The following is a 17,621-nucleotide window of genomic DNA, read 5'->3' as shown; positions in this document are numbered from 1 at the left end:
TTGAGTATAAGTCACATAGTGAATTGATAAATTTACCAACAAGTCAAAGGGTGATTAAAAAGGTCTCTCTGGCCTCGAAATGAATAATGCACTTTGCAAAGAGTGTATGTTTTAGCTGTCAGTTTATAGTGTGTATAACCTTGAAGATAAACAAAGTTGTGTGCAACTCAGATGTTAAATGTTGATTTTAAAACAGAGTATTCATTTACTATTTTGTCAATAAATGCACTATAGATTTAATCTTTTACTTTTAACTTCTAATTTCCAAATTCTAAATTAGCTGTACTACGTGACTACTCGTCGTTGACGACACTATATACACTTACATTAGCTTGATGTTCGTGTGTGAACATTATCGCCGAACTGCTCAGACCGTTTTATCGCTTGTTAACAAATTTTAGATTTGTGTTGTATGGATAGGGTTTGATAAGTACAACACAGCTGTACAGAAGTCTAAAATGACAAGATGTATAATGAAGCAACCAGTCCGAGTTTCAGACACATTAGCTTGTGGGATGCTATCATCATTGGTTCCATTCACACTTCAAGTAAATCACGAATGAATGTCTTAGGGTGGTGGTTCGTATTAAACTTAATTATTCACAGCTTCAGAAAATTTGACGGAAATAAATAATTGTGTGTTTCCGATAACATATCTCAGAATAAAAGTATAAAGGTCGGGATTTACTTCTATTTCTTATCTTTATTTTAGTGTTGAAAAACGTTCTTTCGGCCCATAGAAGAATTATCGGTCAGAATGTCGCTCTTCAATAGCTTAATGAAGGGCAAAGGAAGTAAATTAAGAAAATTACGACAAAGCATGCTGTCTGTATACTTTATAACTTCAATGTGTTGCCTATCTAGTATGTTAATGAAATCACCTTGACCAAGATATAACTGCAGACATCAGATGAATAGAACATGTTACAAACAGGGAAAGTAAACAAAATAATTGGATTAATAATACTTGGCACAGCATGTTGGAAGTACAGAGACTTGTATCACATCCCATCATTTAGTAAGAGCAGTTTTATGACGACTTTACAGTTCACGTTCACAAACAAATTTCCAGTTCCCCCGGTATTTCAAGTACATGTAAAGAGGCTATAAAACTGTTATTATCAAACCATGGATGGCGTGTAATACAAGTCTCCACACTTCCAACATGATGTGCAAAGTGTAATTAATCCAGTTCGTTTGTTTACTTTAAAATGTCCCTGTTTGTAACAAGTTCCATTCGTCGACAGTCTGATGTCGGCAGTTGTACCAACAAAGTTCACACAAAACTAGAAAATTACAGATATCATCTTCTCGTCAAATAATATGAATAGCCTTGGCCTTGTAACATACAACACGACCTGTGTACTTGAACATTGTTTTAGGTCTTCCCCAAATTTCTACACCTTGCAAAAAATATCATAGTCACTGACATTGTTACTATAAACATGTCCTTTAATCTGCCTGTGTATTATAGTATACGTGAATAACCTTCGAATTTTCATTGTGACAGGGATTAAAATAAAAGCAGACGCTGGGGTACAGTCCAAATGCGGGAAACATTTATTTTACCATCAACACTGAAACAATCGCCTCACTTCTCACTTCTCATAAACCACAGAGACATTCGCAGATAATTAAAACAAAGTTAATCTGTTTTGCTTTTGGTAACAACACTGTCATACCTCAGTGAATCAGCGTAAGTCATTACAATGTAGTTTTACGCTAGTCGAACTAGTCCATGGGGAGAGATAACATTTATTGTAAGTCGAAGTTTGACATTTTCTATTGTTCAGTGTAATAATGCCTTCTTAAGATGCTTATTGTACAAGGCGTTGAAAACCGAGAAATTAATAGACACATGAAATGCATATTTCACGTAAGTGTATGTGTTGCTTATTTTGAGAGAGAGACAGGCATACAGAGACAGAGACAGAGATAGAAAGACACATAGAGACAGACAGGTGGGGGAGGGAGAGGCGGAAACAAATAGACAGACACGGGGGAGGTGGAGAGAGAGAAAGAGAGAGAAAAGGGGCCAATAATTAATTTAAAATGTCTTAAGTTTCAAATGATAGCAAACAATATACGTTATTAGTATATTGCACCAGCTGCAGCAGGAAATTGAGCACGGAAAACTAGGCTGCTTTCCACATGGTTTATCTTTACTACCTTTAGTATGAGGACGTAAATAAGTAATTGAAGCGTGTCTACTCTCAATAAAACATCTTATGTCTTATTTAGGCTGGAAGGGTAACCAATCAAGTCTTAGGTACTCTGTTTGTTTTATTTACAATTCATTGCACATAGTGCTATTAAACGACCCTATGAACAATACGGACATTACATATGACTCATTGATTTACATCATAACTAAAATATTGTACCCTATAATGTAGGGCAAATGAGAAGCTTCTTTTCACTTTCAGGGAACTTAACTGATTTAATATGTGATATCAAAATTGAAACGAATGCGCATGCGTTGATGTAGCCTGATGAAGTGAGAACAAAGCTCTTTAATTCATCATATCGGCGGTTAACTGATTTTTTTCTGTTCACGAGTGTAAGTGTGCTCCCACTGGAGATATAACTTATAAAACAAAATAGGATATGAATGGAATAGAAGTGACCTGTCTCCTACGCCATTCATCAAATTGCAATGTATGCGTAAACAATAGACGATCATTTATCCTTCGGGGTCATACACGTTTATAGACAGTGTAGTGATGGCAAACAGCGCTCCAGCGCTCAGGTGCTGGATTTCATCATAAAGGAAGAGGTAATTTATATGGCTAATCCAATCGACATGAACTCAATTAATTAACTACATGATCTTAATCGACGGGAAATCTCACAAGAGTGATGGTGCTAGCCGCCACAATCTGCGTTTTTAAGTCCAACTGAATGTGTAAGTATGGCGGATAGCAGTCATTTAAAAATCTAAAAGATGAATAGCTGAATACACTTGGAGAGACGGAAGCATCTGTCAAATAAACAAAACCATTCTACTTAGCAATACTAAGGTAGAAAACAACAGAATCCTGGTTTCCACTTTGACATATGTGAATTTCATAACGTGATGATATATCTCGTCGGATGTATCTATGTCTTGTGTTGAACATAAATCAACAGAAATGAGAGGTACCTTTTTAAAAAGAGGCTGGATATTTCGGAAAGGCAAAGCAATTACTCTTCAAGCACCATATGTTGGTAGGAAATAGACGAACGCAAATGGCACGCGTACGCATGTAATAATCGGTATAGTCACGATTCGTTCGCGAAATAAAATTTCTCGTAATGTGCCAAACTAGACGATGATTTATGTAATAGGAAGAGTTTCCCTTTCTCATATAACACCTGTTTTACTTGTGATGTGTCGATGTAATCCTGAGAATAACTTCGACCAACTTGAATGATTATACATCCGAGAAAACTAAACACTTGTGCGATAAATGCAAATGTCTGAGTTAATAAAGAAATATTATAAACAAGTATGTCGATGGGAAATGTATAATTAAAAGTTTGTTCATGTCATTGTGAGTAAGTTAGTTTTATGGAATAATGGTAATTTAAAATCCATAGTTTCTAGTTAGTTTTATGGAATAATGGTAATTTAAAACCCATAGTTTCTGTGTAAACAATTATATCAAATGCTTTTTTTGTAAGTAGAGGTATATTTTACTTAGCAAAATGATAAATTGTGTTGATTATGCATGTCGAGGTAGACACCTAATCAAAGAATGAAAGAATACCTATGTTTTGGTTGGATTACCAGCAACTATTCCATCATAATTTAGCTCTTATCCTCTTCAGCAAGGCTGTCTGTTTTCCTCAACTCTGAGTTTACGTTGCTTGCGGTCATAGAGTTAACATTGGTTATATCCGCAGCATAGAATTAGATAAATCTGCAAACCATTAATATTTACTATGTAGCCTATACGTTTAGAGGAGATCCCAGTCCTTTTAATCTCTGGAATCAGGTTTTAGACTCGCGTGTTTAAGCATTATACACAATGTCTTAAAAATGAATGTAATGACGCTTAATATATATAGCATGAGACATGTTTCAGCTGTCATAAATTATCATGCATCGATCAGATCACTACTTTTATCAAACACAGTGGTGAAATTCCGTCTACATGTCTCCGTGTAAATCAAAGAACTCGACCTTTACTTGTAAATGTTAGATTCTACGTTCATTCATCATGCACAAAAAACATGTTCAAATTATCTAAAGGTTCTGTATATGTATTCTGACTCTGACCTCATCATGCTATACGCTGTAGGTCATATAAAACATATATTGAAGGATAGAGTAACTCATTTTGTAAAGATACGTGACACATGAAAGAGAAAATGTAAGTATCAATGATACACTTAGTAGTGGGCTTGGGATAATACGGGCTGAAGTTAACATACTAATCTTTCTATTGAAGACTAACATTATTTGTACAAAGTAATAAAAATGAAACACAATTTTGTAAGATCTTGGAATCAACTGTTATATTTTAGTTGTCTTTTGGCCAGTAAATTCATAATGTAGTGATTTTTATTCAAAAAGTTATATGTACTCATTGAACGTACAACAAACGGGCGTATCTTGTCATTATCTCTCCACAGTATCAGTTATCGTTACTAAAATGATGATATTGTTTTAATAGAGTTTCTGTCTGTCCAATGAATTGTGGTCGGACGACTGCCCCACGTATGACAATGAAATGATAACAATTGTATTTGGAGTTTTCTTTTTCTTTTGAAAACACACAAGTCATGAGCTGGTTTTACCTCTTCAAAGTATAGGTCAAGTGTTTTAAATATACTTCTGTCTAAGTTTTGTTAAACGGTCGGTTATAAATGTTTCTCTGTATATGAAATATAAGGATTATCTTAACAAATACAATGTATGACAAGTCAGGCTGAATATTTAGTTATCGATATTAAGATGCAAATCAAATGGCCGTGTTAAGGTTATTATTTTTAAAAACTGTAATTGCACAAGTTTGCAGATAACACGGGCCACTAATTTCTATTAACGTTAATTTATGTAATTTATAATAAATTATGTGAACTATAGCTAATTTGTGGATAATAAACCACTACGGCATCTAGCCATTAACAGGAAAATATTTCACAAATGATAGCTTTATGTACAGAATGAACTGGTTGATTGATGTTAGCTGAACATAAACACACACACAGATACCTACTCAATTACCAACCAACCTACCTTAATCCATACATCCATACATCCATACATACATACATACATACATACATACACACACATATATACATACATACATACATACATACACACACACACACACACACACACACACACACATACATACATACATACATACATACATACATACATACATACATACATACATACATACATACATACATACATACATACATACATACATACATACATACATACATGTTACTCACTCTAACTGACAATCGAAAATGAAGTCATGGCAACTTTAGTTATGCATGTGTAAAGTACCTCCATGTAATTTTCAAACAGCGCGAGATTGTGACGTGTTAGCGACTATCTAATATCGACTATTCCCATATGATCAAAAGACGATTTCCGTTCCTAAAGCACGAATCAAAGGAATTATTGATTTAACCGAACACGTTCTATGGATATGGTTTTATTGTGAAAATGTAAAGTGCGAAAACGTCAACTCAGCATGATGTCAAAAACCAAGGCGTAACAGATGTTGAAAAAATCATTGAGAATTTATACCTGTAATGATTACGTGACAGACAGTTTTAATAAATTCAGTTACATTTAGATGGTTAAAACGGTGTCATACTGCGTATAGTACTTTCAACTTTCAAACTGTGTGCTTACAGTCATTTTAATTACATTTGCTTATGATTAACAACTCACATGATCATTGATCTTCATTCAAGGTTCGATAGACAACTGTAAATAGTATAGGCTGACATCGATTCCCTGACGACCATATATTTATTAATAGCTTCATTGACAAACTCAAAGATACTTCTCGCATTCAGTCACGATAAGCTGCCTTTTTGTATGCCTAGGATTGTTTACTGTTTGATGAATAATCTGATGAACGTCGCACCAAGTAATTATATGGTTTTGTAGTCGGCTGTTATAGCTAACTCACACATTTTAGCTGAGGTTGTTCCTTTGTTTTGATACGGATTGTTGCGTTGTGTGTTTGTTTTGTAGAAAGGAAATTATTTCCTCAAAGCTTATATATGAAACAAAGAGCATACATTTAGCATGTTAACCTGCTGGCCTCACACGTGATATAGCACATGCAATATTTCCCCGTACAGGCAGACCTAAATTCAGTAGTTACTTTGTGTAATTGTATTTTCGAGCATTATTTATTTTGTGTGTTCTACCCGTGTCTCATTATACGTATAAACTGACAGAAGTAAAGTTTTGTGTGAACATTACGGTGAGAGGTTCACTTAGTCAAATTTTACAAAATTGGTTCTAAGAAGTAATAAACACATTTACGCATAACAAGGAGTTGCAAACTGCTTTGAATGCCACAGTCCACTTACTATAGACGTAAGTCCTAGCAAAGCTCTTTTGGTTTTAATGACGTACTGTATGTAAACCCGCTCTTGTTAAATAGATCATAGTGACAACGCTTCGTTAAGGTCAAAGGTTAAGCGTTAAACAGGCAAGGAAAATTATATCGTAACCATCTCAACATTATTACATTTGCAAGTGCAATGATAGGTTCAAATGACGTGGTAGGGGCTATCTATGTAATTGCCAATCCATCATACGGTGTTGTTATGTGAGTTAACATTTACTGTTGTTGTTCGGTAGTTACCCAGCTGTCAAATGCTATAAAGCATGTACCATTTCGGCGTAATGAATACTTGTATGTGACGTCGTGTATTTTCCCTTGTAACGTAATAGTATGCGATATTTGTGTGTAACGTATATAATGGCGACCAAATATCTGCTCAGGTTAAGGCATTCTGTAGGAAACATCATCTATAGTATAAATGTGCCTACAACAATCCCTGCTGTGCTCCTAATAGTAACACGTAATGTTTAGGAGACGTCTCAATTGATTGGTAAAGTTAGAAATACAGTTTGTTATTTTATTTTCGTCCTAATAATTACTAACATTGAGAAGTATCACTTCACAATCGTTGTAAAACTACTCATACTCAAATGCTAAGATATAAGTAGGAATGGTCGATTCGTCGTCGTGTATGCATCGTATTGCAATCGTTATCATTCAATATCTTGCCAAGATAGCAGCCTTTCAGTCAAGATGCCCTGAGTATACCCTTTAATATTTCAAACTCTCTCAGTTGTATACTGTTACAGGTAGTGCACGTCTAACATTCGATTTAATGATGTCCCCATAGCCTTGGCGGGAAGACTTTTATGCTACACCAACACTGACAGAATAGGGCAAATCATGCAGTTTTATTACTTCCGTGATAGACCACCATTCAGTACTAAAATTTTAATTTCAATCTCTAGGCAAAGTTTTTACTTGTCTGACATCTATAGGAGATATATTAATCCTTTTTGAAAATTAATGGAAAGTCCAGAACGTATATCTTCCTGGAATGACTGCCAGCGGTTTTCAGTGAGACATCTTTGATTGCCGCCTTTACTTTTATCTCAGCACAGTGTTTTGAATTAGTCCCAGGCCTCAAAACACCAACAACAGATGGTGGCACTTATTGTTTTTTAAACTTACAATCTGAAAGGTAGAGGTTGACCATGATTAACGTAGAAAATGACATTTACATGTATAAGTAGCCGCTATATAATATTACCGAAATGTGGGTTCCATTTAGTCTGAAACCGTGGTATGAAACTCAAACACTGTTGGCAATTCCGAGCTCAGCCAAAAGTTCAATTGAACGGCGAATACATTAAATTGAAGTTTGATTCACCACTCTTTTTCGGCGTCTGGTAATGAATGGTCGAAATAACCACCACATTTGACCTTTTCTATCAATGGTTACTTTATTAATATCTTGTCCCACTGTCAAATATTAAACTTAATTACTTCTTAAATCTTAATATCTTATAAGAGTCAACTGAATCATATAGATTGCATGATATGGAAATTGTTCCCGACAGCATCGTCAGAATTGGCTAGCAGTGATTAATTGTATAGCCTATGGTAGAACGCTCGGCTAAATTACACGTACATTTCTATTTACTATCTATACTAAAATCAGAACTCTGACGACTAAAACTTAAAAACTAAAATAACACGATTGTGACAGGACAGACTATACATAATATAGAACCGGATAACGCTTTAATAAAGGAGGCGTTGAAAGGAGCCTCCATCAGCGGTTCTACTCAACATCTCCAAAATGTACAAAGTCAATTTTTTTTTCATCAAAAAGTTTCACTCGAGTGCATGGTATGGTGAGAACCAATGTTATATATATGTAGTATACCACTAAATGGTAAAAATTCAAATTATCGTCATCTCAGCCATATAAAACAGCCATTTATGGGTGAGATATTTGAAGTGATGTAAACCGTCTATTGTAATGTAAATTGACATGTGCATGACCAAACACGGGTCCAAGCATCGTCATTGCAGATCCTTAGTTGTACAATTTGACTTCTTATTAATCTTCTGTCACCCATAAGCTTCCATCCAGCAAGTGTTCTCAGAAGTAGTACAGCAAAAGTCCCCTTACCCTTCTCTTAAAGTGTTATTGACTGTTCACCGTGTCTGTTGAGTGGAGTTCACCATTATGAAGAAAGCAGTTATCATTAGCGACTCTGAATTAACTAGGTAATGTCTAACTATGCGTGCAACTAGCCATTGTTAGGGTACACGTCTATATTTTTATAGATGAACATCAATAATATAATGTGTTCTGCGTCAAACAAATTCACTGCAGTCAGTTTTGGTATTTTTGTAACAATCCGTGATACTAAGCGTGTGTTCCATCGATCTCAACAGCATCGTAGTAATTGTGGAGGTAGAAGGGCCAATATATAGCATTGAAAAATACAAATGCTAGAGGAAAACAGGCCCTTGAATATTTATCAATTGTTCTAGACAGTCTTCTGTAACCTCTTCGCCTGGCGTCCCTGGCAGATTCCGGCGATCTTCCTTCTTCCAAATTAATCCTTAAATCTGTTCGAATTAATTCAGGTGTCCGCACTGCTGTATAATCTTTTAATTCTAAATGGCGTAATGGTATGCTGCTTTCTGAAAAATAGTCCTGTGAAAGGAAAGATACGACGAACTTCAATCAGAGACTGTAGCAGATATGGAATTTTGAAATTAGGTAACAAATGAATGACATTTGCTACATTATGAATTCAGATCAAAAGTTGTATATTGAAGAAAATGGATCGGCAAATATATGTTTGCTGTACTGACTGACTATCTGACTGACTGACTGACTGACTGGCTGGCTGGCTGGCTGGCTGCAGGAACGAACGACGGAATGAATGAATGAGTGGGTGGGTGGGTGGATGGATGGATCAATGGATCAATGAATGAATGACTGAACTTGATGAAGATGACTAAATGCATATTTCCCGTCGTTCCAAAGTAATGAATATGAATGATCATTCATGACAACATGGCGGGAAAAAAATGTATGTATGTATGTATGTATGTATGTATGTATGTATGTATGTATGTATGTATGTATGCATGCATGCATGCATGCATGCGTGCGTGCGTGCGTGTGTGTGTGTATGTGCGGGCGTGCGTGTGTGCGTGTGTGCGTGCGTGCGTGCGTACGTACGTACGTACGTGCGTACATACGTATGTATGTATGTATGTATGAACATGTATGTATGTATGTATGTATGTATGTATGTATGTATGTATGTATGTATGTATTATGTATGTATGTATGGTTGTACGTATGTATGTATGTACGTATGTACGTATGTATGTATGTATGTATGTATGTATGTATGTATGTATGGTTGTATGGTTGTATGGTTGTATGGTTGTATGTATGGTTGTATGTATGGTGGTATGGTTGTATGTATGGTTGTATGTATAAACGATTTAGTAATTCAAGAAGTAAGAGTAACTGAATTAATATCCTAGAAACATACAAATGACATGCAGATAATGAAAGCAATATATGAACAATAAGTAAAATTAATTTGATAGATTAAATATATATGACCTCGAGAAGCAAATGATATTGATAAGTGAATTGATATGTAGTAGCAAATAGTCAATATTTAGAAATGTCATTGTTTTCTCTATCCCGTACGTGCAATTCATATGAGTTGTGGCATCCGTCATCTATTACATACACCTACCTGCAGAAAATTACCTAACTGCATTTTTATTAAAAATTCGGTTAAATCGTCATCTAGATACTTTGCTTTAAAAGAACTCGGTCTGTTTGGATTATCTTCCAATAACAAGAAAATGAACTCATTAGCATATATTAACATTAAGTCGTAGGCAGATATTAGCATATATTAACATTAAAAACGAAAAAGAAATTGGTTCCCGGGTACAGCTTATTACACTTGCTAGTTGGCCGTTTGGTGACTTGACTTGACAAGGTGCGTCTACATCAAGCTAAGTGATTCTTTATTTTGGAAATAAATCCCTGCTGCTTTCAAACTGGTATATACAAAATGATTTAGAACGACTTGAATATCATGTCAAAAATTAAAATTAAAATTCACATACACCCAGGCTTCACATCGCTTTGGGTAATATTTAAAAAATGAAAATGTAGCGATTATCGTAATTGTGCTGTTCGTATACTTAACAAATTTAACATTCTCAATTTCTTAAAAGCCATGGTTAGTTGTCATTTTCTGCCCATTTTACCAACCGTATATGTAAAAATGACAGTCTGATACCCTAAACCTCCAGTCGCGTTTAATCCGAGCATAGGCAATGACGTCTCTAACAACGTATGGTCAACCTTACGTTTCACATTTAGTCCTATAGCCTTTATTAGTGTCGTGGGTGGAACATATTTATTTATATGAGGTGGACGGAGAATCTGGCAGGCTATCCTAAAATTGAATGCCTTCTGTCGCAAAAACGAGACTCATAAAATAACGAACGGCAATTCAAGTAATTAGTTTATATCCTGAATTTTACGACAGAGTTGATAAAAACCAGTTTTACATTTGATAAATTTGAGTCAATGTCCGAAAGTAGATTTTGCCTTGTCGGTAATTCCAAATATTCCTTCATTTAGCCCGTTAAAATTCCGCCGTTGGGAAAATATATGTTTTTCCGGAAAATTGCAGCTAGTTAATGCTAAATACAAATAACCACTTTGTCTGCTAAATTGTACTGAATCAGGGTCGAGTCGTACAGTTCGTTATTTTTTTATCGAGATAATTATATGATACATACGGTTGTTCAATTAGTCAATGTCCAAAGTTTGCGGTCATAAAATGAAATTGCTTGGCATGAATATGGCATCGCGTAGCATCTTTGAGAGTAACAAGAGATACATAGGAGGGATCAGGTGTTGGCAATGCCCGTTGGGAAGATTGGTCGAAAGTACATTAAATGTGAGAAAAGAATAAAACGTTCTCGCATGATACTGAATGTGTTGGTGGTGCTGCATACCACGTGATCTAGCTACATAATCCAACTGCGTGAAGCCGAGACCATTATTCCAATACGACGAACGGTTGTAAGGGTGTCCAAAAAGTTTATATACCTGAGAAGAACCCCGTTCGAACTTCTTCAGGGATCCAAACTTTTGAGACACCCTATACAATTACACGAGCCCCCGGCTTATCGACTTAGTTGTACTCTCTGCAATGAATTTCGACTCACTTCAGGCTAAGGCTAAAACTCGAATAAAGCAGACAACATGCAACAGGGAATGTAGCATGATGACGAAGTGTTAACGTTGACATATGTGTTATCGCAATCCGGAAATACTACCATTAAATAGTCTACAATTGTTTGAATATGTCAATATATACGGTTACCGAACAATGAAGGGTTTCTGTCTTCTTGGCTAGATAGCTGGCGAGGGCAAACTCTAATAATGCGGCAAAGACAAATATCAAGCAAACCAACATCCATATGTCGATGGCCTATCAAAACAAAAATAAGGTACACGTAAGTTAATACTATCCCAAAAACACACAAAATATCTTTAAATTGCACGTTTTTTGTTGTGCCAAGGAATACGAATACATTATGTGTACACGTCACAACTTGATCAAATATTGCAATAGTGATTATTATCTATATAACCAACATGCCCTCACATATTACTCCATGTCAATACCACCATCTGTTATAATCTACAAACTGCTCTTACAAATATGCCCCGACCAATCAACCTGTAATTTTGAATAACCATTATTCATGGTACCATTAGTCGAAAACTCGACGTGTGCAAATTAAATGAACGAGCAGTCATTAAATTACAATATTTTAAATATCTCTGAGAAAGTTAGTTTTCCTCTTGCATATTTAATTCAGAATTCTAAGTATAGAGAGACGCATAAAAAAGATGTCGTGAAAAAGAAAAAAATCAAAAATACATTATATATATATGATATTCTGAAACTACCATCTAAACCTTAATAAGACTATATTGCTATCGTTAAAACCTTAACTATGAAATCATTGGACGGTATGCGAAAATTGAGGATGTTGTATTTTTATGTAGTCCGTTCACCCCTCTCTTTTACCTGTGTGATTAATAGTTTTTGATCGTTTATGATCTGGAACACGGCGAACATACACAGGTAAATGCGAATTAGTCCCCTGATAGTACCCTGTATTGAGTAATCAGTCGCAATTAAACCTTACATAAAAGTCTGGCAAGTAACTGCTGCCGATTAATTTATAACCAAATATAAGGTTATGAGAACTGAATGTAAGGACAATAACATGACCTGTGAATGACAGCTCCAATAAATGTTGTTCATTGATTCGTGACGAAGGTGTAAAAGTTGAATTCTCACATGGAACCATTATAAATAAATGCATAGGCAATAACTAAGTTTGTGTTACGCCATGCAAATATCGAAATAATTTACATCTAATCGACAAGAACGATTTTTAAAGATGTTTTCGATGTTTGGTTTGACGTGTGCAGTTATTTATCACCAGTTCCAATATTTCAACCATTTAATGATCATATAAATAGACATGAGTAAGTAATAACAACATAACTCGATTTACTGCTAGATTGGAAATTACGGTTATGTATATTTTAGAACCTGACGCAGCTGCCTCATTAGGTAATTTATTAGCACAGCAGTCAGGAAAGGTTTGCAAGACACCATAACCGTGTTCGTTAGTACATGACACCGTGTCATTCTAAATCACTGTGATTGCCGCTTTAACATTAATTAGTATAGTGACTGGTTTTACGGTCAATTCAAATTACTATAAATTAAGACTTCATTGAGAACTTCCTAATCATACCACGCTGATTAATTTACTCATAAATAATTTCATTACTCTTTAAGGACGACATTTTATAATGTCTCTAATTTGTGTAAAGTACCGGCGCCACGGTGAACCTCGTTTACGAGTACATACTCCAGTCAATACATTTTTTTTCTTGAATTGGTTAAAATAGATTTCTAGTCGGGTCTACATTCCACGAATGTTGTTATATAGCTTCCTACATTTAACAGATTTTTTCATTAGTAGTGATAATACTGCTCGTCATTCAGTCCGACATGTAGGAAACGTGTACGATTGTACGATGAAAAAAACCCACTGAATTTCAAACATGTGCTACTCATCAGTCTGTCCATATAAATTTTTAACCTCTTCTGTTCTCTCAAATTACTTCTCTCCCACTACAAAATATCACACACACACACACACACACGCGCGCGCGCGCGCGCGCGCACACACACACACGCACGCACACACACTGACATACATACCTACTTACATGCATGCATGCATACATACATACATACATACATACATACATACATACATACATACATACATACATACATACATACATACATTCACACACACACATACACACACCTACCTACCTTCCTACCGACATACATACATACATACATACATACATACATACATACATACATACATACATACACACACACACCTACCTACCTACCTACCTACCTACCTACCTACCTACCTACCTACCTACCTACCTACATACATACATACATACATACATACATACATACATACATACAAACGTACGTACGTGCGCACGCACGCACACGCACACATACATACATACATACATACATACATACATACATACATACATACATACATACATACATACATACATACATACATACATTTTTTTTATTTTTCCGCCATGTTGTCATGAATGATCATTCATATTCATTACTTTGGATCGACGGGAAATATGCATTTAGTCATCTTCATCAAGTTCAGTCATTCATTGATTGATCCATTGATCCATTCATTCATCCATCCATCCATCCATCCCTCCATCCACACACACCTACCTACCTACCTACCTACATACCTACATACATACATACATACATACATACATACATACATACATACATACATACACACACCTACCTACCTACCTACCTACCTACCTACCTACCTACACACACATACACACACACACACACATACATACATACATACATGCATGCATGCATGCATGCATGCATGCATGCATGCATACATACATACATACATACATACATACATACATACATACATACATACATACATACATACATACATACATACATACATACATACACACCTACCCACTTACCTACCTACCTACCTACCTACCTACCTACCTACATACATACATACATACATACATACATACATACATACATACATACATACATACATACATACACACACACACATACACATACATACATTGGCTAAAGACATGCATATACGAAAGATCTACGACATGACATGAAATGTCGTAGAGGTAAATAAGCAATATACACAATGTCATTACACTTTATTTATCTCAGATCAAACATATACATTCTTCTGGTTTATAGAGTGCATATCTGTCCTTGCGCTCCATATGGCCCGTTGTGGGCAATCGTAATTTTATTTATTTTTTCATATAAAGATCAAGCTACATTTAATTAATGAAGATAATAAGGGTTTAAAGATAAAAGAAACATCGAAAATACTTAGGGAGTCCATCAACGATAACTCACAAGTCATGAATAGGTCTGTTCATGTTTTCAATTGAGGCTGTTATTCCGAAGGCTTTGACTAGCATCACGCTTGGTGAGAGACAGTGCCGACAGTATGGCTTGCAAACAATGCTTTGCAGTCTAAAGGATTTGTTAATGTTTCCTATGTGTCATCACATCTGTGTTGTCATGTTAACAAAAATGTAAATATGTTTCAGACGCGTAAGTTATTGTTGTAGACACGTCTTTGTCCTTAAGGAGTGTCACTGTGTCCAATTTATAAAAAATGCCGGCATTCATGTCACTCCGGCGTCCTGTCATTTCCTTTCATTTGTTGTGTTGGAATATGAAAAATTGTGTACTCGGAAGCAAATTACGGGTTTTCTGTTCTTGAATGTTTTATGATTGGCTGCTTATCTTGACATATTAACTACCTGTTTGCATTATTTATCAACCACAAGAAGCCCCATGACATCTTTTTAATTTACGTAACTTGACTTCCATTACCCTCCGCAAATGCAATCCAGTGGGTATTCTTTTCAATAATCTCGATAAATGAAGCGAAGCGAGGTCATCCTATTAATCCTAGCAGCGAACACTAGAACACTCGACGCTATGTGAATGCTGTTGTCAGTGATTGTTGGTATAACTTATTAAAGTACATTTGCCGTGCTTCTACTTATCTATAGAAAGTATAGCATTCTTCATTCTATATGTAACCCTGAGCTTTCACGTTATTGGGTTGTCTCAAATATTAAACTTCCATCATCCTTTTACACACATCAACCAAAGAAAGTACGCGACACCATAACTGAGTTTATACGTGTTTCGGGGTAACCTTTTATGCATATTGAAATGTGTTTGTAGTATTCTAATGACTGAAGAATACTAAACTATAATTTACTATTGGTAGAACTAAAGACTGTGCATCCTATCTAATCGGTTCGATGATATAATTTGGTATACTAATATGTCGAGGAAACTCCTACTATATACCACAGATACCAACAGCGTGCGAAATTAGCGTCGGTCAAACAGATTTTTGTAAGGTCCAACAGTTCGCAGAACTGTCGCAACTTGTCGTTCGTTATGACTCATAGAAATTCGTATGTAAATTATGTACAAGTCATGTATAATGTTTATTCAACGATAGAAGAAAGTTTGCCGCAAATTGTGGCAGCCATTTTACCTGTGCACAAGTTCAATCAACTCGTCAGAGCACTTTTGATATCAAGTTTGTACTGACGAAGCATGTAAACAAGTAGACTAGATTGCGCGTTTTGCGCACTTTTCTGGATTGTTGAGATTTTATTCTCTGTAAGGTTTCTATAAGGCGGTTTTGAGTCCAGTTTCAGGATCCATTCACAATTACCGTTAGCTTTTTCGAAACTACCCTGTATATAACGTTATTATCAATCGAGTGGGATTTTATCCAGAGTGTACATATTGTGTGCTTTCATTTGTGATTTCTTTGAAATAAAGATGATAAGTCGAATAATTTCTCATTGTTTTCTGTAGACTGTGGTCTGTAGTGAATAGTACAGTAACTGGTTCATTTTGTTGTGGGATTTGTTTCTCCTATATGCCACGATACAAGTTGCTCCCAATTTCTGAAGAAACCGAGGGGCTTTCCATACTGCATCCGCAATATGTGCATTTCAAACTAGTGTTTCATATATGGTGTTGGTTTATGTCCACACACCAATGTGACTATGCTTTATTGCATTTAATTCTAAGCATATATTATGGATTGTTTCGTCGTGGATTGGGCAGTATTTGTATACATGGAGTCTATGTCCATCCTAATATTAAAAATACATTGGTTTGTTCTATTTTGATGATGAAGCCAGCCGTCGTTGATATTATGTAACAATATGTATGAGGAATTCACTATATGCCTGCTTTTAGGATGTTGTCTACAATACACAAAGTGTAATATACAAAATAGTGTTAGCCGAATGCTATCCCTTTTGACACATACAATGAATCTGACTGTGCGTCACATGATTCAGACTTTGAATGTTGATGAATCAAGCAGTGAGGAGGGAAGGAGAGCAATGTAATCTTTTTGAGATTGTAGATAATTCTGTTGAATGAATGAATGAATGAATGAATCATTCATCCACGGCATCTGTAATCTCTGTATCTGTAGTTTTATAAATATTTGAGCACTAATAGCTGATGCATGATTGACAGTGAGAAAGGGTGCTCAGTCAGTCAAACAGAATCAAGAGTTATCTTGAAGGGTATTTTCGATAGAGTTTCGATAGTCAAATCTATCAAATTTTCTTGGCTTTATGGGACCTCGTTGATCTTTGCAAGCAAGATAAATGTCGGCATGTACAGCTGATCACAGGCCCTTCAAACAGAAGAAGATATTTTGATGAGATAAACTATTGTCGATATTCGACTATTCTTTGTACTTAGAACTTGTAGACACCACGTACGCTAAAGTTGAATTCCTTCCAACTGATGGGGGGTA

At 35.5% G+C, this 17,621-nt stretch overlaps 1 protein-coding gene across 2 annotated transcripts in view; it reads right to left on the bottom strand.

Moving 5' to 3' along the window:
* Positions 1–7,986: 7,986 nt before the first annotated feature.
* LOC144438887 (glycine receptor subunit alpha-2-like) overlaps positions 7,987–17,621 on the bottom strand; it is a 62,635-nt gene continuing 53,000 nt past the window's right edge. For both annotated transcript variants that reach the window (XM_078128114.1, XM_078128105.1), the window contains exons 8-9: positions 11,951–12,058; positions 7,987–9,225 (exon numbers count right to left, since the gene is read on the bottom strand). In XM_078128114.1, the coding sequence (XP_077984240.1) occupies positions 8,932–9,225; positions 11,951–12,058 (402 nt within the window). In that variant the 3' untranslated portion in view covers positions 7,987–8,931. The remainder of the gene's footprint in view (positions 9,226–11,950; positions 12,059–17,621) is intronic.

Source organism: Glandiceps talaboti, chromosome 1 (genome assembly GCF_964340395.1).
Source record: "Glandiceps talaboti chromosome 1, keGlaTala1.1, whole genome shotgun sequence".
In the NCBI taxonomy this organism is placed as follows: Eukaryota; Metazoa; Hemichordata; class Enteropneusta; family Spengelidae; genus Glandiceps; species Glandiceps talaboti.
The sequence above is the reverse complement of the archived record's forward strand: the minus strand, read 5'-3'. Positions and strand labels throughout refer to the sequence as shown.